The following is a 25574-nucleotide window of genomic DNA, read 5'->3' on the forward strand; positions in this document are numbered from 1 at the left end:
CCCCCTTTTATCTGGCATTGGTGGTTTGTATTTACTTTTAACATGATGCCTAATGCTAACAAGACATAGAAATTATCAACTGCCTTTCGTTACAGCTCCAACTTTGTTTACTTGAACATTAATCTGAGCAGTGAATAAAATGATAAACATCTAGCTACTAGATGTAAAGTGAACTATGCTAATTAATATTTTGTGCCAAATCTTTCCCATTGTCTGACAGGTTAGTACCAAGGACTAAGGTCAGTAATGGTTAATAATGACAAGTTAGTACTGAGGACTAAGGTCAATGATGGTCAATAATGACAAGTTAGTAATGAGGATTAAGATCAATCATGGTTAATAATGACACGTTAGTACTGAGGACTAAGGTCAGTAATGGTTAATAATGACAAATTAGACCTGAGGAATAAGGTCAATGATGGTTAATAATGACAAGTTAGGACTATGGTCAGTAATGGTTAATAATGACAAGTTAGTACTGAGGACTAAGGTCAATGATGATTAATAATGACAAGTTAGTGCTGAGGACTAAGATCAATGATGGTTAATAATGACAAGTTAGTACTCGGGACTAAGGTCAGTAATGGTTAATAATGACAAGTTAGTACTGAGGTCTAAGGTCAATGATGGTCAATAATGACAAGTTAGTAATGAGGATTAAGATCAATCATGGTTAATAATGACACGTTAGTACTGAGGACTAAGGTCAGTAATGGTTAATAATGATAACAAATCATAAAGAAGATATTACTTCCAGCGCTGCCATAACTTTGAAAGAATATTCATATCTTTAAGTTGCACTTCATTAATATTAAATGCAGACCTACTAGCAGCTGAAAATGAACAAAGAATACAATAAAAAAAGTAGGTTGTAGTTAAAACAGCAAGATCTCAAGGCAGCAGGCAGGAAGCGCAATGAAGTTATCTTTTATCTATTCCTTGATGCACAGGGAAGAACTTACCACATTGCCGTTCACTTCCCACTGTAGAAGTGTGTTACCAAAAAGAAAAAGAACCTGTATTACAAATGTTACCATTACTTCATAATCAACTTAAAAAAATAAATAAAATTTCATACATGTTACATGAGGCTTGTTGATCAACAAAAATGACTACTTGGATCAGTGTTTCTTGCTGTCAACCATTTTAATCATGCTCATGTTGAACAAAAGTCACTTTTTTGTAGGCATGCAACAACTCAGGCAGTATCTTATTCTACCAAGCAGCTGTTACAGACACTGTAATGATGCATACAGCTGATTTTGTTGCAGTCTTCAAAATAACATATTTGGGCAGACAAGCTAAACTACTTTTTTCCCGAACGGAAGCACAAATTCATATAGATGAGCTTTATAACAATATACAAATACATCTACATAACAGTGTGTGTCATTAGTCACTTTAGATGTGTAGCATTATGTTAAGAGTTTGGAGGATGAATCCCACTGCTGTCTCCTGTACTTGTTTTAATAAGTCATCAAGATTAATGAATTATAATAATGAGGTCATGCATAATGAAAAGCAAAACCGCTGTCTAGTAAAATCATGTCTTTTCATGTGAAAACAAATAAAATTCTCTTTCACAAAGAAAATATATTCCCAGGCAATTAAAACAAAAACCAATTTCAAGCAGAAGCAGCGAAGCAGGACAAAATGCATACAATAAGTATTGAATATGGGTCTCAGGAAACAAAAGTCCATTATTCCAGTGCTATAGCTTCTTATATGTAAGTTAACAACTTTGCAGTAAAATGTAGCAGCATCTACCCAGTCAGTGTATACAGGCTTTGCAAACAACTTAACTTTGGCTACACTCATTAGAGAGCTAGCCATTCTGGTTTAGTCAACACCTTAGTTCAAATACCCCTGCTTACACATCAGAATGGCACACCATTCTTGTTCACTCCTCTGAACAGGTAAAAAGCTTGGGGATCTGCCATGTACAAGTCAAAATATGTTTTCACTTTTAACCTTCAACCTTTATAATTACAACATCGTTATCCAAGTTCAGGGATCCCACGCACTTTCCTGAGTTATCTATGTTTTGGCAGAACAACATGCAAGAAAGAAACCTAGGGTCAGCTTAAAAAAGTGCTGTAGTTTATGTTGATAACAATATAGTAGTGCTAAACTGCAATGCTGAATAAGCCTCAAGTTGCCATTCACAAAACAGCAGTTTGTAAGGAACCTTCACGAATAATGAATCACAGGCTGTGACATGCTACATTAAACCTCAAGGTTGTTTAGGGCAGCGACTTCATACCTAGTGAGCGACTGTCAAAAAACCTGATGCTGTAGTGACATAAAGTATGGTGTGTATGTCTAGACAGAGCTCAGTATACAGGCGTCTAATTAAAAACTACAGGGAATGCATTTATAACATCTGTAGATATTTATGGCAATATCATATGTTCACCCAGTGTGGATTTTGTGCACAGAAATATAGAAATGAGCAAAATCTTGTTTTGTCTGTCTGCATCACAGTGCTGCCAACATGGGCGCCCGCAGGCAGGTGCAAGGGGGTGCACTTGCACCCCCCCCCCCCTGGAATCGGCTGTCTGTCTGGTAGATTAATCTTCTTTTAATTAAAAAAAGAACTTTTTTTTTTCTTTAGGGCATTCTTCTTTAAGAATGCCGTTCAAGTCCAGTCACAAAGACGCTTTTGCATCTGTGCGACTGATGTTTTACGTTTTCATCTTCCGCACCTGTGTGAAATTTGAATTACAGAAGACATTTGGACTGGAGTTCACGGACAAATGTACAAATGACAGGTAGGTGTAAGAAGTAGAATTTTTTCTATAATACCCAGTAAAAACTTGTTAAAGCATACAGCAGGACTATATGCAAAAACCTACAGTAAGTTAGGATGATCTGAGAAAATTATTTAACTACTAATAAAAGTCTGTTGTGTTCTTGTGAAGGGACCAGCAGGGCAGCTTTATGTTAATTCGGAAGACTATGGTATATTAGGCATTTGGCAAGAGGGGACAGAATCATCTTGGATGTCTCTATTAGTGATAGACTAGATGCTTGTGTAAGGAGCTGTCTACTGTCAAATAATGTGGGATAAGGCAAGTTAAGAAGAAGAGAAAAAGAAATTGCACCACAGCACAAACCAGGGCAGTCTGAAAGGAAAAGTAGGAATGGAATTGGAGAGATCACAGCACCTAGAACTGTCATGTTGTAGCAAATTGTAAAATGGTCATGTGCTTACTAGTTTAAGTGGCAGTGTCAGGTGCCTCCTTATATAGATTGTCATTTTGTTCTAATTGAACTGGAAAAAAGATGCAGGATACTATGTCTCTTATTCTGGTATGTGTTTTGTTTTTATCCAGTAAGCATTGGTTAGAAGACTTGAGCTCTGTATTGGTCGAGTGCAAAGGTACTATGGTAGCAAGACCAGGATGTGAATTACCAAGTCATTTGTAAATAAAATTGAGGTAGATGTATTTTATTTTGTTTTCTAATGCTATACAGTTCACATTGGTGTGAGCAGAGTGTTTGGCTGGATGGTCAGCTAACAGCAAATTTGGCTATTCTGTTTTAAATATGTATCATCATATTCAGTAGATGTTTTAGATCTGCATTTCAAAGAATGATCTAGAGGTGGAGATATAAACCCTTAAAATATAGGCCAAAATGTTTTGCTGTATTGTTTCCCCTGACTTAGCCATTAAATAAAGTGACTTGCTTCCCTGTGGAAACGTGAGCATCTGAGTGCATCTGCTGTAAAGCACACCTTTAAGCGACTTTTATAAAACCATTCTCGTTAGTCTCCTTTGTTTCCTCTGAAGGCATAAAATACATCAGCCAGTAATTTCTTTGACCCTTTTGTACACTCTCCATTTTGTATTCTTAAATATTACATTTTTCAAGGTTTACCCTAGCCCAGAATGTAAGATTACTTACAAGTTTCTACTAATAGCCTCATACGTATTAACCGTGGGTGGTATGTGGATATGGTAGACTTTATCAAACAATATTTCTCTACTAAAGACCAATCAATTTGAGATTTATAAACTAAATGAACAACTTGTTGAACCTTTTGCAGATGCAGAAATACCTCCCCTGTATCCTTCATATTGGGTACCCCCTAACAAATTTATTTCCAAGGCTGGAAAACCTCTTGAAAAACTTAAAAGCAGTTTGGGGAGCTGCCGATTTTGCTTTTCAGTCTCATCCAAACAGATGTCACAAAAAATGTCTTCAGCAGCAAGTACCTTTTGCTTTCATTTCATTAGACATGTTTTACTACTACTATTCCCTGCAGAGTAGCCTGTTAAGATATAATTTAACTAGCGCACATGGGAGTGAGTAACCTTAAACACTCTCCCTTCGCAGACCTGATACAGCATACACGTGAACTTTCAGTGTTTCACTTGGAGGCTGTTAAATGACTACTCTTGAGTAACATACTGCCATCACCGTAGCAATGCCATAATAAGCCAAAAAAAAAACTGATTAAACAATTTGCTCAGTAACTGGTATCACTCCAGGGAGATCTAATATGTGCCATCTTGTACGGAGTTGGAGGAAACTTCTTTCTGCTTCACTAGGGACGGCCCACACCTTTCCCATAGTGCTTTCTCATACTGACTGAAACATTGTCTACCCTCATAATGTCCTTTCTTAGGCAAATTCAGTCTTTTGCATCAATGATTCCCACTCAGAGCATTCTATATGTGCCCACTCTCATAGCCATCCAAAGGGGAGTTAGCATAATGGTTAATGTCCTTACTTCTCAGATATAAGGTACAGGGTTTGATTCTGACCTCTGACTATTGGTTAAGCTTGCAAAACTCTGCAGACTGATAGCCTAGCATTACCTATGAATCTAAACATTGAAAACTTACACATTTCTATAATAGTAGAAACCTTGTTCCAACACAGCGACAATACTCCTTCTATAACTGGCTTTACTGCCTATCACTCATTCAGACCAGCTAATGAATGATGTGTGTTCTACTGGAGGCATATCCATAGTCATGGGAAACTCTTTTACCTCACATCTAATCAAGCAAAATAATGCTCCAGGCGATCTGTATATTCTCATATTTATAGGCAAGTATAGCTACAATATCACTACTAGTTATGGAACACCATCCATGTTTCCTACAGCCAGTGACACCTACCTATGCAAATTAGTGACTTTAATTACAGAATCCAACATAGTCATTCTAGCAAATTACAATTATCCATCTATAATCTGATTATCGCATACCACAAACAGCAAAAGTGCACAGTGATTCTGGCAAATCATTAACATTAATTCCTTTAAAAACATAGTACCCTCCCTACAAGGGACTCAGGTCTACTCAGCCTGGGCTTTCCAAATATAACACAAACATGCTCTATACCTGCAAGTGCCCTATCATTGGTCAAATCAGATAACTGTTATATTGTATTCTCCATAAGGACCAAGTCTATCCCCACTATCTTTAAGGACATCTTTAAGGTTCACTGATAACCTAAGAAGCATGAAAATGTCTCCACCTTAAGAAGACCCCATAGATAAGGAAGATGCATGTACCCCTGACTTCTATTTCCCCTTTACCTCTTGAATTGATGTGTATGTCTCAATATGCCATAAGAAGAATGCCAAATTTTAGAGGCGACCCCTGTGGTGGAATTCGATTATTATGAAATTCTACAACATCTTGGTTGGTCAGTGTGTGTGTGTGTGTGTGTGTGTGTGTGTGTGTGTGTGTGTGTGTGTGTGTGTGTGTGTAAGAAAGAGTGAAACACCCTAGTTAGAGTTAGCAGGTGGAATTTATTTTCAAGGAATCGTGAGCTTCAAGGGGAGAGAAGTTTACTCATGCTAAGTCTGCTTAAAATGTACAACTGTTTTGTTCAGCAAATGGTATCACTGTTGTGGTATAGAATTTTACAGCAGCTTTAGTAGCACAGCAGGTAGCATACTTGCATCTTGATGCACAGGGCTATAGTTTCTGCTCTCACAACATGCAGATTTGTATTTTAAGGGGGTGGGGTGCTGCAGACCTGAGTATGCCCTCCTTTGGATGACATGCCTAGTAACTATGAGCCTGTTTTTCAGCTTGCCACCCATTCCCTATTAGAATACAGCAGCTTACTATTTTTTTAAATGTAACATAGGCAATTTATTCTTCAAGGGCAGAAGGCACTGAAGTTGTAGATGAAACACTGAACTATAAAGTTGTTTTCTAACAACAACCTCTTCATTAGTTTTAGATCTCTTTAATGCGGAATTATTCAGATGACTTTTATTCTGCAGAAGTTGTGCATATTTACCGATATTGGTGGATTGTAATGACAGATGTTTGAGTGGCCTTTTATGGTTGAAACAAAATTGGGCAGTTTGTCATTATTGGTTCATATGTTTTATTTCATTGCTTACTGGAAAAATGTTCAAAACTATAAATTTAAAATACATTGTATCAAGTGGTGCTGTATTATTCAAGGGATATAATTCAATTATTATATATTAGAATTGATTCACCTTCCTGATTGTATTAAAGAACTTTTGCATGGTCCTAATATGTGTGCAAGGGGCCAATGATTTGAAAACAGCCGAAAGGTAAACTTAACCTGCCAATGGCCAGATGCATTTTCTTTGAATGTGGGTTTCAATGCTGTTTCAGTTAATGTGATTTTCAAAGGTAGAGACGTTTTAATGCCAAGTCTGTTTTCATTGTAAGACTATTACTTCATTTAGCAAATGTCTAGTAGTGTTTGTGCTATAAAATTTGTAAATTAAATCGAAATATCTGTAATATCGTAAAAGTAAAGCATGAAACAGCAAAACTACATACAGCAAGTAAAAATTTACATCTCACTTCCTGTTTACAAAAATATGCTCTCTCTGTCTCTCTCTCTCTCTCTCTCTATATATATATATATATATATATATATATATATTTATGTAGGTTAAATAATTGAAAGCACTCACAGATGACTTGCATAATATAAAATAAATAAATAATAAATGAATGATGTCCACGTTGAAAATGCCAGTGTCGACAAACCAGTACACCTGCATCTAGAACATGCAAAATGTTACTTTAAAACTTATAGTAAAACATTGTTCTATTAACTCTGAGATAATACAAACAGGGTATGGGCAAATTTCCCAAGCCCTGGAACTGTGCGATCTCACACACTGTTGATTAGATGCCTAGCTGACCATACGTGGTCAAAACAATCAATTGACCTTTTCAATATCATGTGTGTATATCTATATCTATATATATATATATATATATATATATATATATATATATATATATATATATATATATATATACATATATATATAGAGAGAGAGAGATGTGTATCTTAACGTTTGTTAGAGTTATTTGATCAATAATGCCACATATGTTTGGTGAAGCTATTCTTGTTGATGCATTAGTAATTTAGTGAAAGAACTCAGTTCACAAAATGAAATATAAAAATCCCTTAGTGCAAGACACAGAATCTTGTTGGAAAATTATAGACATTAAAATTGTGAAGGAAATTTGTGTGAAGGTAGAGAGTGATCCATTGCAGTAAACCCACTAAGAAAAAAGAAGGAAACTATAGAGAGTCACAGATTTCTCCCTGTAATATTAAAACAAAAGATAAGTAAAAAAAAAAAGCTCTTACAAGTAAGGCCTGCCTTAGCAAATGAGAGTCCCACTTTGAGACATGTTTGGGGAGACCCAATCCTCTCATCATCTAGCCCCTCCATCCTTTATGATTTACCAAAAACATGACATGAGGAAAATATTAGAACTTTCAGTGAAATTATGGACAGTTGAAATGTTTTGTACCACCATTCATTTATGAATGCCAAATGTTACTAATGCATTAGCAGCATGTTTGTCGACTTCTTTGTTCAAGAATTCCAGATAGAGACAAAATAATGGGGGAGCAAATGTTCAGAATCAGGAACAATTTTAAATATTACTCTGATTTACTTAAGAAGAAACATGGAATAACATGTACTGTATCAGCATGCATTTTCTGAATCATATGAAGTATAAATCTCAAAACTCTTGACATTACTGTCTGACTGATTGACTGTAATCCTCACTAAATGACCAGCAAATTAAAAATTCTTTGAGGTACAGGGCAAAAATAAGAACCAAAATCATCTAGGGATAGTCTGTAAAAAAGGCACAGAATGTAGTAATTTAACTGTAACAAGCTGATTAGAACATTTGTATCAAAGAGCTTGCTATGGCCTCAGAGCAGAACAGTTGACCCCCCCCCCTTTGGTTTTTGAGTAGAGCATTTTTTCCCTTAATCCTGAAGCTGCCAGGGTGGTAATCAGCAGGAGCCAATGGCACAGTGTAGTACCAGCATTTGTTAATGTAATGGCAGCATTGTATTTGCACTAATGGCTTAGGTGCTTAAGTGCTCCGTGTGTGGCAGTTTGACTTTAATAAGATGTTTGCTACATTTGTAACAAGAATCTCAATACAGCTTCAACTGTAACAGCCATTTTGTGTGTCTTCAAAGTGAAGATCTTTAATTATCTACAGTTCTGGACTTCAGATGACAGTGACATGTGTAGGGCCCTATTGTGCCCAATCAGCTCAATAAGTCTAAGGCTGGCCTGCTCAACAACTGGTGCGAAAAAGGTCCAAAGTTAATATAAAAATAAAAGAAAATTAAAAAAAGTTAAAAAGGGCAAAGGTAAATTAATTGCTTAAACATGTGAGTTGCCTTTTGTACAGGAAAAGTTACAAGAAGATGGAACACCTACACTTGCATTAATGGTTGAAGTGACTATATCCATCACTTCATGTCAGTGTCCTGACAAAATGTTCCTAACTTAACAGATTTGAAGAAAATGCTAAGTAAGAGCAATTGTTTTATATACATATATATATATATATATATATATATATATACCAATGTCCGGGACCAGCTCATTCTTACTCCCACTAGAGGAAGCAACATCCTTGACCTGGTTATTACTAACATGGGTAACCATTGCTCTACACCAGTAGTCAATTCCTCCCTGGTTAGATCCAACCGCAAACTAATCACCATGGAAATCCACATCTCACTCACACCCCCCACAAAGGTATTCACCATGAAAAACTTCTCCAAAGCTGACTTTGGACTCCTAAAAACAGAGGTGGCTAACTTCACAGCACCCATGTCAATGGAAAATAGATGCATGACTGCTGAATCATACACCAATGCGCTGTACAAACACATACATAAATGCATGGAACTAGCCATACCCAACAGAACCAAGGCACACTCCTCCAAAAAAAGGAAGCCAATCTGGTGGTCCCCTGCCATTAATAAACTCTACAACAGAAGGAAGAAACTGTTGCATAAAAAGGTGAAGTCCCAAGACTGGAAAAACTCCCTTATTAGTCTCAACAAAAAGTTGAAATCCCTCATCAAATCCTCTAAAGCCAGCTATGAAAGCAGAATTGCGGCAGACACTAAAAACAACCATAACGCCTTTTATAGTTATATCAAGAATCTCCATGGCAATACCCAGATTTGCTCCGAGTTACTGAACAATGGTACCTCCTATACTGAGCTAGCATATATTACCAACATACTGGCCGACAGATTCAGTGCCAACTTTACCCCCGCCCCCAAAGGACCAATCACAATACTGGAAGAATGCCAGACACCCAGCATCATTGCAGCACAGGTTAAAGCTGCATTGTCCAAGGCCAAGAACACAGTTTCTATGAGACCTGACAATATCCCTGGCTGTGTTCTACATGAACTACAGAGTGAACTGACACCTCACCTGTGTGCCCTGTTCAATCACAGCTTCACCTCAGGCTTTGCCCCTACCGAATGGTGCACTGCTACAGTCATCCCTCTCCACAAAGGAGGAGCGACTACAGACCCTGGGAACTATTAACCCATTAGCCTGATGAGTCTGATATGCAAAGCTATGGAACGCATCATAATGGACCTAATAAACAAGGATATAGGGAATCTTCAAATTCTGGATCTCATACAGTTTGGTTTTATGAAGGGTAGATCATGCCTGCTCAACTTGGTCGACTTCTTAGAGTCAGTCACCAGAGCTGTGGATGAAGGCAAGGTGATTTATACAACCTACCTTGATCTGGCCAAAGCCTTTGATACCATTCTCCACTCAGGAATCATAGAAAAACTCACTAAGCTAGGTATCAAACCTTATATCACTAGGTGGGTTGCAAAGTGGCTCACAGATAGAACCCACAGTGTGAAAGTAGCTGACTCCAAGTCAGACTGACGACTAGTCACAAGTGGAGTCCCACAGGGTTTGGTCTTAGGTCCTCTCCTGTTTGGTATCTACTTCTCTGAAGTCCAGGCCAACAAGAAGGGACTCTGCGTGACAAAGTTCGCAGACTACTGCAAGTTGGGAGCAATTATTAACTCCCCAAGTGATGTTGACCTCCTACAGAATGGCCTCACTGAGACCAATGACTGATATCAGAACTATGGCCTTAAGCTCAATGCCAAAAAATTTATAGTCATCCCCTTTGGGAAAAACCCAGTTCCCTTGAATTACCACATTGATGGTCATCCACTGAACACAGAAGGCATTATAAGAGATCTGGGAACACAGGTTGACACTTTTGATCACCACATTGCCACTGTGGTCAGAAAGTCTTCCTGTGTGGTACATCTCATTACTAAGGGTTTTGAATCCAGGAAGAAAGAGGTCATTGTCTCCCTCTACTCTTCCCTCACTAGGCCAATCATCGAATACAGTGTCCCATTTGGCAGGTACCTCACTAGACACCTGCAACAACTGAAGAGGCCACAAAAGTGCCTCACAAAGAGGATCCTAGGGCTTAAACATTTGTCCTATATGGACAGACGAAAAAAACTCCAAACTATTCTCTGTCTCATATCGCCTATTTAGAGGCAATCTCTGCTTGACTTACAAAGCTATGTCTGACCCAGCTCTGTTAGAAATGCTACATCTAAAGAAATCCCAATCCCTCAACACCACACACTCCAAAGACCTCAACTTCATTACCACAATCAACAGAATGGACTGGGGGGGCAGGTTCATAACCCAGAGACTGCCCATGCTATAGAACAGACTTCCCATACATGTCAAGCACAGCACCTCACTGACCGTCTTCAACAGAAATCTTGAGGAGTGGATGGGAAATAGAAGTTTCACCCTGGGGATAACTCCAGTGGCTCTACTCAACAGACGCACTGGGAACTAAGGACGGGTGGCACGATGCCAGAGTAACCCTATGGCTATACTTGTAAAGGCCCCAGGACCATCAGCCTATTACACACCTATGAACCTATAAACTGATCTAACTTACCCAGTCTCAACAGTTCTATGGTAGAAACCTGCCATTATGGATAGTCACTTTCCCACCATTTCTCCGGCCAGCCTGACTGACTAGGGCATTTTGAGGCAATGTAGTAATTGCCTCAAGTATACTGGTAACAGCGTAGTCCTGAAACAAACAAATACCATATGTGAGAGATGTAATTACCCTATCAATTTGGAAACAATCTCATGTAACAAAAAACAAGACATCAAACAGGTTGTCAACTCAGGCACTTCACCTGTCACACAAGTTCAGGACACAACTAATAAACCCACATACATGGAGGTACTCACTAGAAGCCTACCAAAACATCAAAGACTTCCCAAGTGCAAATTATCTGCACACACCTCAGCATGTATAGAAAGCACTGCACATAACAACACCAAATAACCCCTAAGGCAAAACACCTCAAAATCTAATGTCTTGATCATAGGAGACTCCATAGTGAGACAAACATATGCCCCCCTCACCAGTCTAGACAAGGAGAAGGTCAGCTGCATATCAGGTGCCAGGATCCATCAGATCATGAAAGCACTCCTAACTCAACAACAAGCACTGTTATGACTCTGTCATAGTCCATGTTGGGGTGAATGACTTAAGATCTACCTCCCTGGTCTACATGAAGAGAGACATGACTGAACTCTTAGATTATTTGTCCCTGACAGGTATGACCCTAGCCATAAGCAGCATTCTACTTTCACCCAGGATGATGCCTCAATAAAAACAAAAAATGATTGACTTCAACAATTGCCATATGGTCAGCAGGCCATGTTGCTTTGCCAGATATATTCTGCACCTGTCTTCCCTAAGCTTTTTGACACTGGCTAAGGTGCTTGCCTTGCCCATAGTGCCTTCTTTTGGCAGTGCCAAAATGACAACATTTCTGACATAGCAAAATCCACTCAAGACAAACTCAAGTTTCTGCTGCTTTGCTAGAAGTCTAAACATGAAAGTGCACCCATGGAAGCACTCCTCACTTTGGTAGATGCTGATGTCTGTGCTGTCACTGAAATATGGTTCAAGGCTACAGAGAGCACCCCAGCTGTGCAAGACTACAATGCCTTCCACACATTCAGACCTCAGAATGAGCATGAAAGAATCAAAGATGAAGGTGTATCCATCTTCATTAAAGCCAAGTACACCTCAAGATTGGTGAAACAGTACGACTCTCTCAAACTACTCCATGCCCAATTAACTATAGGCAAAACAGCCTACCACATCATTGCTAGCTACATGTTTCCCTCGATGAACCACGAAAAGCACAATACCTACCTGGACTTACTGAAGTCACTCACCATACAGTCCAATACCTTAGTCATGGTAGATTTCAGTTATCCCTCCATCGATTGGGTTACATACATGAGCTCAAACATGCTTGCCTAGAGGTTCCTGGACTTTGTCAATGCAGATAGTCCGCACCTTGACATAGCACTCACCAGCATGGGTGATCACTGCTCTGCCCCCTGTGTGATGCCCTCCCTGGTAAGGTCAGACCATAAATCAGTGTCATTTGAAGTAACTATTGGACTCCATGCCCCCAAAGTAGCAAAAAAACTAAGGAGCTTCTCCAAAGCAAACTACAGCCACTAAGTGATGATATAAAAAGTTTTATACCCCTTGCAATCTCAAACAATAAGGATTTCTATGCTGAGCTGTACACAAATGCCCTGTATAATCATTTTAGCAACTGTATAAACATGGCTGTACCTGACTGGATTAAAACCAAGCCCTCCTGAAGAAAGAGACCACCTTGTTGAATATCTAGTATAAACAGATTGTTTAACAAAGAACAAGAGACAACTGCCTCTTAAAGAATCCCCTCCACAGATTGAAAAAGGCAAATCAGAAGTCTTGTAAAGTCATCTAAAGATGATTATGAAGCTAAAATATCATCCCTAGCCAAGGACAATCATAAGGCATTCTTTAACTATGTCCAAAATCTAAAAGGGTGTCCCCAGCTGGTACCACTCACATTATACTGGAGGAAACTGCCAACCTGCTAGCTGACAGATTTGATGCAAACGTCTCCCCCTATCCCCACCAGCAACATCTCAAAGCATACCTGACTCCAGTTCTTTACCTAGTATCTCTAGAGATCAAGTCACATCTGGGCTCCCCAAGGCCAAAAACACAGCCTCAGTGGGACCAGATAACATCCCAGGTTGTTTACTAAGAAATCTAAAACAGGACCTAGCTGACCCACTGCCATTGTCTTTAACCATAGCCGGAGAACTGGCTTTGTACCAGCAGAATGGAGAACAGCAGCAGTAATCCCTTTGCATAAAGGGGGGCCATCAACCGACCCTAGGAACTATAGACCCATACGTCTAATCAGCCTCATCTGCAAGGCCATGGAAAGGATTGTCATAGGCCTTCTCAACAAGGACACAGGTGACCTTCAAACTCTAGACCCGTTAAGAGTAGATCATGCTTACTGAACCTGGTAGACTTCTTTGAGAAAATCACCAAAGCCCTGGATGAAGGTAAGACAGTGCATGCCACCTCTCCAGACCTAGCCAAACCTTTGATACAATCCCCCACTCAGGAATCATTGAAAAGCTCTCCAAGCTAGGTGTTAACCCCTGCTTCACCAAATGGGTAACTAATTGGCTCACCAACAGAACACATACTGTCAAAGTGGGTGACTCCACCGCTACCAGTAGACCCATCACCAGTGGTGTACCATAAGGATCTGTACTGGGTCCTTTACTATTTGGACTCTATTTCTCAGAAGTTCAGGCTAAAGTTCAACTCAAAATATTAGCATGTAATGGGGAAAATCTGCCCATCTTTTTCTCCTGTTGTAGCTCTATAGTTACTGTCTGCACAACTGGCTAATTTCTTTCTTTCTATCCTTCTTTATTTCTGTTCTTTATTTGTAATTTTTTAAGACACAAATAAAGTTTACTATGTAATCACCTTAATGATCAGAAATTAACTTAAATCATGAAATAATTATTTATTTTATTTTATTATTTATTTTACATTTGTTGACCGGGCTAGTCCAGCTGGATACATGTCCATTTTCAGTGGAGGCCCGGGGAGAAAAGCTCCAGTTTAAAAAAAACATAGTAAAAAACAGTGTAAAACATACTACAAAAACTTACAGTAATATTTGATACAAAAATTAGAAAAGGCATTAGTAAGAAATAAATTCATCTTAGTTTAACAATATTTAAAAAGGAGTAGGAAAAAAAATGAGTGGGAGAGTTAAGCGTGATAAAGTAGTACTTGTGAGTGACAGTGTTAGAAATCAAGAAGGAAGGCTAGTATAAAGAATGATAGATGCAGGGTTGTGGTTAAGAAAAATGTGTTTTCAGGGTATCAGATAATTAGAGAAAAAAAACAGTTAGTCAGGATTGGTACAAGAGCATAACCAGTGGTTAGAGAAGAAAAGTTTTAGGTTAGTTTTAAATAGCGAGAGAGAGATTAGGGTTGTCAGTTCTTGTGGTAATTGATTCCATATTTTACCAACTGAATTAGAGAATATGGAATCGCCTGCTAAGTTATTTGATAAGCAAGTATGAATCAACATTTTGTTAGCAGAGAGCAGATTCCTCAAGTTATTGTATGGCCTTATGACGGTAGAGAGAATTGGGGTGTTGTTGGGTTGGTACAGGGCTTTGTGGGCGATTATAAGTTAGTTAAATTGTAATAGGTGAGGTAATTCAAGCCAGCCTAGTTGTTTTAGATTCTGACAGTGATGAGTCCTGTATAGAGAGTTTGTAGCAAAGCTGGCAATATTGTTATATGATTTAGCTAGTTTGTTAAGATTATTTTTAGAAAGATTGGTATATATGGGGGAAGCATATAACAGGGTAGAGGTTAAGTGGGTTCTAGCTATGGTGGTTCTGGCTACTGGTGTCAGGAAAGGTTTTATTCTATAGAGGGATCCAAGTTTTTTGTTAATAGATTTTATTGCAGTATTTATGTGAGTGTCAAACTTTAGTTGATTGTCAATTGTAATTCCTAGGAGTTTGGTGGTGGGGTCTGGAGAGATAGTGGTACCATTGTTGGATGTAAGCGTAAAATGAAGAGGGGGAGACAAGTGAGAGGGTGTAAAGAGTAGTAGCTTGTTTTTTTGGGTTAAGGAGAAGACAATGGTTGGAGAACCATTGTTCTGTAGTGGAGAAGGCTTTTTGTGTTAGAGAATGAAGTTCTATTAGCGATGAGGCTGAACATATGATGGTAGAGTCATCAGCGTATTGGATGCAGGTAGCAAGTGGATTAGAGAGATGAAGGTCATTTATGAAAATGGAAAACAGGAGTGGACCTAAAATAGAGCCCTGAGGGACACCTATGGAGGTGGGCAGGAGGTCTGAAAGATGGTTTTGCCAGAGAACTGCTTGTTTTCGGTTTTCCAGGTAAGATGAAAACCAGTTCATAGCAGGATTATCAATAGAGAGGGACTTTAGTTGGTGGAGGAGAAGTGCGAGATTGTGAGGAGAGTGTGAGAAATTATTGTAATTTAAGTCCCCAAAACCGATTTTCATTATTTTAATAATCGTTAATCCCTAGCACGTCATAATAATATTTTATAAAGCAATAATATTTATACAGAAAATGATTTGAAAAGTAAGGCAATTAATCTTTGTGTCTATAAGGATGTTAAGATAGATTCTGCGCCTGACAACTGTTCAAAGCTGACAATCAAGAACAGAAATCGTTGGCCTCATGGAATGTTAACATTTTAAACTCTCGATTGTGAATTTTGAAATGACTATGAGTTTGCTTCTAGACATTGAAAAGTTATAAATTAGTTGTGTATACTATTGCTTAGATCAACTTCAGTGGGTGAAAATATCACAAGTTAAGAAATACCTCTGGTAACAATTTGTCTATTTATTCACACACACACACACACACACACACACACACACACACACACACACACACACACACACACACGTAAATGTGAACGTACATAAATGTACACACACACATGCACACACACACACAAGCACGCACATTTATACAAGTTGTTCAGTGCTGATGACCCCTTACAGCAGTTCTGGAGAGCAGACTGCTATACAGAAGAATGCTGTGCTACATAAGCTGGAGAAGCCAGACTTTGGTAACATTTAGCAAACTGTTTATATGTGGACCTCCTAAAATAGTTCAGTTAAAATTCAAAGTGTTGTGTTAAAATTAAAGCCATTGACTGTCCCCTTGTGTAAAGCATTAACAACAGATTTGACTTACGGCAACAGTTCCATCGCATTCTGGAGTTTGACAAAGTCCACTCATCTTATCTGGAATAAGAACATCTTCCCAGCAAGCTGGATCCTATGTAAAAAAACAAAATGCAAGTCATATGAAACAACAGAAAACTCTGCAAAAATAATGTGGTTCAGAATAAACATAATATGCACCTTACAGGCAGAAATATTCATTTACGGGTAACAGAAAAACAAATCCGTTGTCAATAAAATTCATTGAAAGACTGCATCTAAACTCATTCTAACACATTAGTATTTTATCAGTAGTTCAATACCAACTTAATTGCAGTATTTTTTATAATTAAAATTGAAAGCCAATACTGGGACATCAGAACTTAAAAAATTACATTCAGTGCTAAACCTCCTTTTTTAGGTAATGTCACTATGGATGCAACTTAGCTCACTTAGGCAACTTATAGTCTGTCTTACACAGCTACAAGTCATGAAAGCTTTCTAATAAACAGCATTTCATGAAATATGCTGATTTATTAAACAGAGAAAACATGCCACTTTTGCATCTTTCATGAGATATTCTTCAAGGTCTCTTTCAGAAGTTGAAGACATTCCTACATTATTATAGTTAGATATACCAGAGAAACTGAATAACCAACTACCAGCAAATCAGAGTTAAAGTGAACCTTGATCCCCTGCTAATTTCCAGCTACAGTGGATTTTGGGATTCAAAACAGCAGAAACTATCTGCCTTGAACTAAAGAAGTTAAAGTAAGACTATTACACAACAGACCTGTATGACCACTACTGAAACAAGCATCTGACTCTGAATCTGAACAACACAATAATAATTCCATTTTGGGAAAAAAATTAGTTTAGTGTAACATCAGACATCCAAAAATTTCCAGATTCTTTGCCAAAGGATGTTTTTACAAATTGCCATGACCTACAGAAGATGGCATAATTGCTGCACTTCTGGCAGGGCTGCACAGCTCATACATCATGGATGTAACTTACATCTAGGAGACAGGTGACCTATTATTACTATTTAGCTATAGCCTCCAAACAGACTACATGCCTCATGAATGGAGAAATGCAACAGTCATCCCTCTGCACAAAGGTGGGCCATCTACAGATTCTGGAAACTACAGACCCATAAGTCTCACTAGTCTTATATGATGCAAATTAGGAGCTATCACTGAATCTCACACTGACACAAATGTTCTACAGGAGGGGCTCACACAGACAAACAACTGGTGTTAGAGCCATGGACTAAAACTAAATGGCAAGAAATGCATAATAAAATCCTTTGGGAAGTCATCCATCCCTGGTAACTATCATATTAACAACACACATCTTAGAGTTGACCTGGTAGTCATGGACCTAGTGACACACACAGATAGCAATCTGGCCTTTGACTATCAAGGTTCTACAGTGGTGAGGAAATCATTCTATGTTGCACAACTTATAAACAACGGTATGGCATCTAAGTCTAAGGAAGTCATTGTTCCACTCTATTCAGAATTCATCAGACCTATCATTGAGTACAATCCCCCTTTTGGTATGCACCTACCCAGGCATAGCCAACAACCGGAACATCCACAGATGCTCCTTACTAGAAGAATGCAGGGCATATGTAAAAGGCCCTATCCTTGTATTCTGTCTCCTACAGGCTTTTGAGGAGAGATCTATGCATGGCATACAGGGCATTGTCAGACCCCTCTCTGATGGATCTCCTGCATATCCACAAAAAAAACAGCACCAGAATTAACCATTCTAAAGACTTAAACCTTGCCTATGATACAAATAGGACCTGCTGGATAGATAGGTATTTGTATCCCAGAGACTACCCCGTCTATGGAACAGACTCCCCATACATGTGAAGCAGAGTTCCTCCCTAACCCAATTCAAATATAACTTGGACAACTAGATGGGAAACCAGAAATTCATCCCTGGTTTGGCACCTATGTCTCTAATGGATACAGGTAACATAAATGGTTCATCTCCCAGGCCCATGCTTACACTTATCTAGGGTATCAGAACTTATCAGAGATTTGGGATGCATGGCTAGGCTTTACAAGGCCATTGTGGTCAATAGCCTGGTAAAGAACTATGGACCTATGAACAGGACATACATCTGACATACAGTATTTGGGGGGGCTATGGCTTTGGTATGTTAACCAAATGCATGGCTCTCCTCAGCAAGATATCCCTTTTTCAATGACTATTGCAACAGTGATAAGAAAGGACATATGATTTTATGTGTTGCTTTTATTTTGCAGGTAGTGGACTGTCTAAAGAGTGAATGCAGGAACTTTATTATTTATAAATGGTAAAATGTGCCTTAAAGGAGTGTGTTCCAGACAGAGGCTGAAGATTCCCATATATGTATTGTGATAAAGCTGCTAAATAGGGTGAGGAGAAACAGGGCTCTACAATGCAAACAGTGTATTTGAAGTTATTTTGCCACCAAGTGCATCTCACACCTGCTATGTGATAGGTAAAACAAACATGTGACAGCTAAGTGCCCCTAACAAATGGAACAATTTTTTTTCTAAGGGAAAACAGGTATCAAAATGTAATAAAAAAAGAGTACAGTTTTTTCAATACACAAAGTTTTTCAATTAAGCATTCACAGAAATCTTTTAGTACCCCAGGCTGAATGCAGTACTTCTTACACACAAGGAAGTGGTATTTCTAGGCTTCCATAAACTCAACGTTAAAAAGATCACTTAAAGCTTCTAAAGAGTTTCTGTAGGGCTGTAAGCTAAAAACAAGAGGATAGTTCAGTTCAAACCTTTGAAGTATTGTACAGACCCAGGAATTCATTCACAAAGGCAGAAATGTTCCCACAGGCAAGAACAGTTTCTTCAACCTGCATTTGGATATTTAATGTTGTGTGTACAAACAGGTCCATCCAGAGATGCTGCACATATGGTTTAAATTACTCCTTCTTGTGCTGTTTTATTTTCTCTTTTTAAGAATCCCTTACATGCTTACCTAGTCTTTGGCTATTTAAAGGTACATGGGCAGTGAATTCCTGCCAGAGCTGATGCATATACCAAGTTAAAGAATTACTTCTGCTGGTCTTATTTATTTTTCTTATTTTGGAGGTATCTTAGGCACTTTCCTCACACCTGCCTCTTTAATATAACATTGACAGAAAGATCCAGCCAGAACTGCTGAGCATCTGTTTATTACTTCTTGCAGAGTTGTTTACTTAATTAATTTATTTACTAATTTATTCATTTGTGGGGTTCACATGTGAATTTGCAATATCCTTTGCTATTTAAACACATACTAAGAGGCGACTTACAAAGCCATGTCTGACCCACCTGTGTTAGAAATGCTACATTTAAAAAAAATCCAATCCCTCCATACTACATGCTCCAGAGATGTAAACCTCATTACCACAATCAAGAGAACATGCTGGAGGGACAGGTTCATAACCCAGAGACTGCCCGTGCTCTGGAATAGACTTCTCATACATGTCAAGCAGAGCACCTCACTGGCCCTCGTCAAGAGGATCTTGATGAGTGGATGGGAAATAGAAAGTTCACCTCGGGGATCACTCCAGTGGCTCTACTTGATAGAGGCACTGGGAACTAACATCAGGCAGTACGATGCCAGGGCACTTCTATGGGCTAGGCTTGTAAAGGGTCTAGGGCCATTAGCCTAGTACATACCTATGGACCTATAAGGACAGAAAGGTACAGCTACAGCACATATCTGCATAAAGTGTAGTCTTTTTATTTAGACCTCCCCCAACCATCACATACTCCTACTAGTACCACCAATGACCCAGTCCTTCCTCATGAGAGTGAGAACCTGCTCATGTTTTCCTGGAATTTATATCCTCAACAGGGTGGGAGCCCTCAGGCACTTTTGTAATCTTCTGAGGTGATGTGTCATTTATGCAGTGCAAACATCCCTCAAACCTAACCCCTACAAGTGACAGCATATGACTACCACAATAACTGCTAACTAGAAAGACACCTGATTGCATCTGCATGTGTCCTGTCCCCTTATCTAGTCTCACAGACTAAGTGCAGCACATTTATCACCATAGTCCCTAATGCTGCATGTTGCATCACAAAACTCACTGGTGAGGTTTGCACTGCAGAAGACAGCAGCCTTCCTCCCACTGTCTAGGTGAGCCAGCATGGGCTGCTCACTCCCACCAACTAGCATCCCATTATTCCAGCTTCCTGTAACACTCCCTTGAACACAAGTCATGCTTGGTGAAGTCAAAGTTTTAACCCTCAATGGCAGAGAACTGGGCTAATGTGCTATTATTTCTATTTTTCAGGTGTTCCTCTCATCCTATTTAATATGAGTTCAAAGGTCTGTGGTCTAGCTGAAACTGATACAAAAAGTTTTCATTTTCCATCTATCTCTTTGCCTCAGCTGTCAGTTGACAATTAGCCTCCTCCTGGCCACCTGACTCATTAGTTCTGTATTACTGCAATTAGGTTCAAAAGGAAGAGGCCATCATTTAGACAGCAATCAGAAATGATTCACAGTTTTCTGATTGTCTGCATGGCCCTGAATTACACATACTCAGGTGACAGAGAGATGTGTGCTACGAGCCATTTGCAGAAGATGTCTCTTCACTTCCACAAGGGGGATTTCCTCAAAGTGTCCCTTCCCCTCTCCTCAGAAAACAAGCAGTTATCTCTATGTGGAAATCACACTGCCTAGTGTGCCACTGAGCACATCTAAGCCCTCTCCAACCCTTGTTGAGGCAAATGGACCATGTGCCTTAACTCCACCTCATCCCTGTCTGGCTCCTTCAGCACCAGGGCCATTAATCAAACCCCAGGATGTCTGGGTTGCAGTAAGGGTTCCATCCCTCTGCACCACAGAATCAAACTGATAATGGACACAACAAATTACTAGACATCTAATTCATTTTAACCTCCCCTTAAATAAATAAGCAAATAAGGTCCGTAGACAGAGTCAGAAAAGAAGCTTTCAGGTAGAGGGGGTAATCATATATAAATGTAAACTTAAATGGTTATCAGGGATTGAAAAATTACACAGCAATAAGCAATAAGTAAAATGCAGCCAAAACTCAGCACAAGCAGTTTATACCCAATATCTACTTGTAGTCTGATTCAAAGAAATATTTAGTTAGTATTGAACAATAGGTCTAGCTGGTCCATGTCTCATTATTGCATGCCAAGACTTCTCAAATATCACTCAAGTTAAGCATATTAACAACAGGAAGGACAAGCAATATCACTGTTACTCCTGCTATCTGCAGCTACAGCAAATGACATATGACATCATTAGAAATTTGCCTTTTCCCCACTGTAGTGTGACCTCTGAGTTGGTAGATATAGTTATAGGTGTGTGGGAGGTGCAGCTTCCCACATATGTGGGTTTGAAATACTGCGCTTTGTGTGATGTTCAGAATACTGGGCAACTTGTTCCTTTTCCTGGGTAAGTTGTTCTTTGTAGTGAACATTCGCTGAAGTGAATGTTTGCTATATTTGGTTCAGTGAATGAAGGTTTGCAGTAATGAACCTTCGACAAAGTGATGTAGACACATTTTCCACATATTGTACTACACTACTCACAGTTTGCGCATGTTCTTTTTACCTTTTCTTTTACATTTTCACTTCCCTCATTATACTAATATCTTCCTTTACTATTTTACCCAAACATTCAAATATTGCCTCCCTTCTCCCTTTTAAATATTTCTGCCTAAACAGTAATACTGTAATGTTTTGTCTATTTATTTTATATATTGCTTTTTCTATATCATATATTATTCTCTAAATTCTTTAATGCATTTCTATACACTTTTCCATACTTCACTTTCTCTTCCCTTTTTATATCATCCTTCCATTGGAAACAAAAATACTTCTTATACTCCTTTTGAAGTTCAATCCACCATTCAGACCAGTTTTAATAGAAGTCCTTCATTTGTTATAATGATCCTTCCACAACTGCAAAACTTTCCAATCTTCAGTTTCATCCCATACTCTTTCAGTTATTTTTCTTATTCCCGTTGCTATTTTAATACACTCCCTTTCTTCCATCTTCTCAATCCATACTGCTAAGTGGTTGGAAAAACCTATCACAACTGTATCACTACCCGCTACCCCCAAATATTCTGATAATACAAAATAATCAATTTCAGATCCAAGTGGCCCCCTCTATAAGCCCAATGACTTTTGTTCCACACAGTTAATTTACCACATTTTATCACTTTCTTGTAACTTCTTTTTTACATTGTTCCCTTTCTTTTTATATCTTTCCTTTAAAGTACAATTAAAGGCCCTTGCAATTATAATTTTCATATTAACCATCACATAGCCTAATATTTGATGAAACAGATTTTTTTCTGTTCCTTGCAAGTTATATATGCATATAATGCTATAATACTATAGACATGTTCTCTCCACCTCATGTCCACAAGAGCTAAACTTCCTATCCTTATCATTGTTATATCTAGTACTTTCACTGTTTGTTTACATAGCACAGGCACTCCAGAGCAACATTCACTTCCTACGTTCCATATTATATTTCCACTGCAAAATTTTTCTGTCACTTGACATGAATCTAACATCTGACAGAATAAAACTCCACATCACGTTTAGCACACCATTCCAATGTCTATCCTTCTTACAATGATAACACTGTTCACATTTACTGAATGCACTCTAAAGTTGTTAGTTTTCTTGCTTTTCAAGAAGTACTTTTTTTAATTTTCATTTTCTTATTCTTTCTGCCAATTAAATAATTTGACGGGTTTATGTGCAAATAATCTTTGTTCCTCACAATCAGACTTTTCGGTGGCTAAAACCTCAAAAAGTTAATAGTATCAATCCCTTCTACTGACCTCTCTTCCTGCATGCAGTCTCTCTCCTCATTTTTCCCTACAATATTTTTTCTTCTTCATCTATTTCACCCTATCCCCTGTATCTTGATTTTCTTCCTCATGTATGTTTTCTTCCCTTTCCCCTTCCTTTTCAATAATTAATGTTTGCTCTTGAAAATCCATCCAAAATTATCAAGCATACACCTTCTTACTGTATGTCCTTTCTCATCACACTGGTTATGTTGAACCTTGCCACACTAATTAATTAAATGAGATAATTATCCACAAAAGAAACATGATTTAGGATGGCCAGCATATCTTAATGTCCCTCAATGACCAGCCACAAAACTAAGACTAGGCAAGTGTTTCGTCGTGTTTTTTTTCACATTTCAAACCTCTGCTTTCTATTCCAAAAGTTTCTATCAGTTTTAACTTTCACAATATTATCAACAGTTTCACACAGACCCTGCATGCATTTTTTTAATATCATCTTCTTCTAGTTCATCATTTCTAAACTGCAAAGTAACATTTTTTTACATTTAAGTTACTACGAGAAAACAAATAATTGTTGCATGGATAAATGTTCGTTTTATTACACACAGTTCAAGAAATTTTATTATCAATCCATCAGTTTCAAATTTTGACACAAAAAGTCTCTTTCCAATATGTATAAAATATTGAATTTCTTGAGCTTTAAAACCCAGAACAGTTACCAAATTATCCAATAAATAATACACGTCTATTACAGTGTCATGTTTTGTTCTTATTCTCACAGTGAGTCTCATCTCTTTAAAAACAGTTTTATTTACAGTTTGATGCTGCTCTCCTTTTTGCCTGCTGCTACTGTTGCATAAGTATTAGTTACTGCATTATCTGCTGCCACAAAAAACAACTTTTCTGTTTGTTGCCTTCTTCTTTTACTTTCTGTAATTGCTGTATTCTCTGCTGCCACATCACTCCTCATTTGTAACACTCACCACACAATAATCTTTATTTACATTTTGAAGCTCCACATTGAACATTTTTCCTCCAAATTCTTCCTTTCTATCTCCAAACTCTCCATAGTATTTCTCTCCTCCTCTAAGCTGCTGATTCCTTTAGGCCTCCTTCTTGCTGCTTTAGCAGCCCTCCAGTAGCTCTAAAGAGTAGGGGTACTTTATTTAAAACATTATTTACAATACAGTTTACAAACTTACCTATTTACATATTTGCAGTTTATAAACTGTAAAATTTTCCATTCTTTTCATATAATCATAAATATGTTACAGTTCATAATTATATTAAACGTCTATATAAATTAAAATTATTTGACCCCCACTCCTTTTTCTACAGCCATCTATTTTTTCTTAAAATTAATTCTAGTCTGCATTTACCATTAACATGATTTCATTTATCCATTCATTCTAAATAGTCCACACAACATAAAATAAACTTTTTAATTTTGCTAACATATCCCTTGTTTTATGTCTATAATATCCATATGTAACCATATCCATATTTATTTTATTTACTTCCTTTATATTTTCAAAGAACTTTTCTTTACATAATTTTTCCTACAATTTTGCAACCCTCATACATTGTAAGAAAATGTGTTCTGTAGTTTCTTCTTTACCACAACATATAAACTCTTGCACTGATTTTTTATATGACATATTAACTTTTACTGGTAATTTTTGACATTCCACTTGCTTATTACACCATGCTTTTCATATGTTTATCATTTTAACCTTTTTATTCGCTAGCTTAGCCCAATGGTTAAGAGAATAATATTGTATCATGCTATTTTATACTACACTTTCCTCTCATTTTTGATTTCATCATTTTTATTTTCCATAAAATACTTTTTTCTTGATAGCATCTCATTTCTTCATTTAAACATACTTTTCCTCTTCTGAATTTTTATAACATATCCCAATGTCACTCATATTTGTACTTTAGCAAATTTACTACTAACTTTTCATCTTTATCATTTATCCAAAATAAAACTTTATATAAATTCAAAGAAACAGCATAAATAATTGTGTTTATTAATCCTAAACTGCCACCTTCCTTATCCATATATAAGTTTCCTCTCTTCACTGGATTCAGTGTCGAACCCCATTTAAAAATACTTCTAGTATTTCTTTTTTCATAGATTATTGGCAATATATAGACACCAGCTAAATATGCAATCTTTCCTAGTATAAATTAATTAATCAAATAAACATTTTTATTAAATGACAGCTTGTATATTTTCCCAAAACAAACAAAACATCCTTTATTTCATCTATTACCCTATTCCATTTT

At 37.8% G+C, this 25574-nt stretch overlaps 1 protein-coding gene across 1 annotated transcript in view; it reads right to left on the minus strand.

Annotated features, from left to right (window-relative positions):
• Positions 1–25574, minus strand: part of PRKN (parkin RBR E3 ubiquitin protein ligase) — a 4754857-nt gene that overhangs the window by 3016450 nt on the left and 1712833 nt on the right. Inside the window, exon 4 of the mRNA XM_044073232.1 lies at positions 16491–16574. Coding sequence (XP_043929167.1) covers positions 16491–16574 — 84 coding nt within the window. The remainder of the gene's footprint in view (positions 1–16490; positions 16575–25574) is intronic.

This window comes from Protopterus annectens, chromosome 1.part0 (genome assembly GCF_019279795.1).
Source record: "Protopterus annectens isolate FY-2018-M chromosome 1.part0, PAN1.0, whole genome shotgun sequence".
NCBI classification, from domain to species: Eukaryota; Metazoa; Chordata; order Ceratodontiformes; family Protopteridae; genus Protopterus; species Protopterus annectens.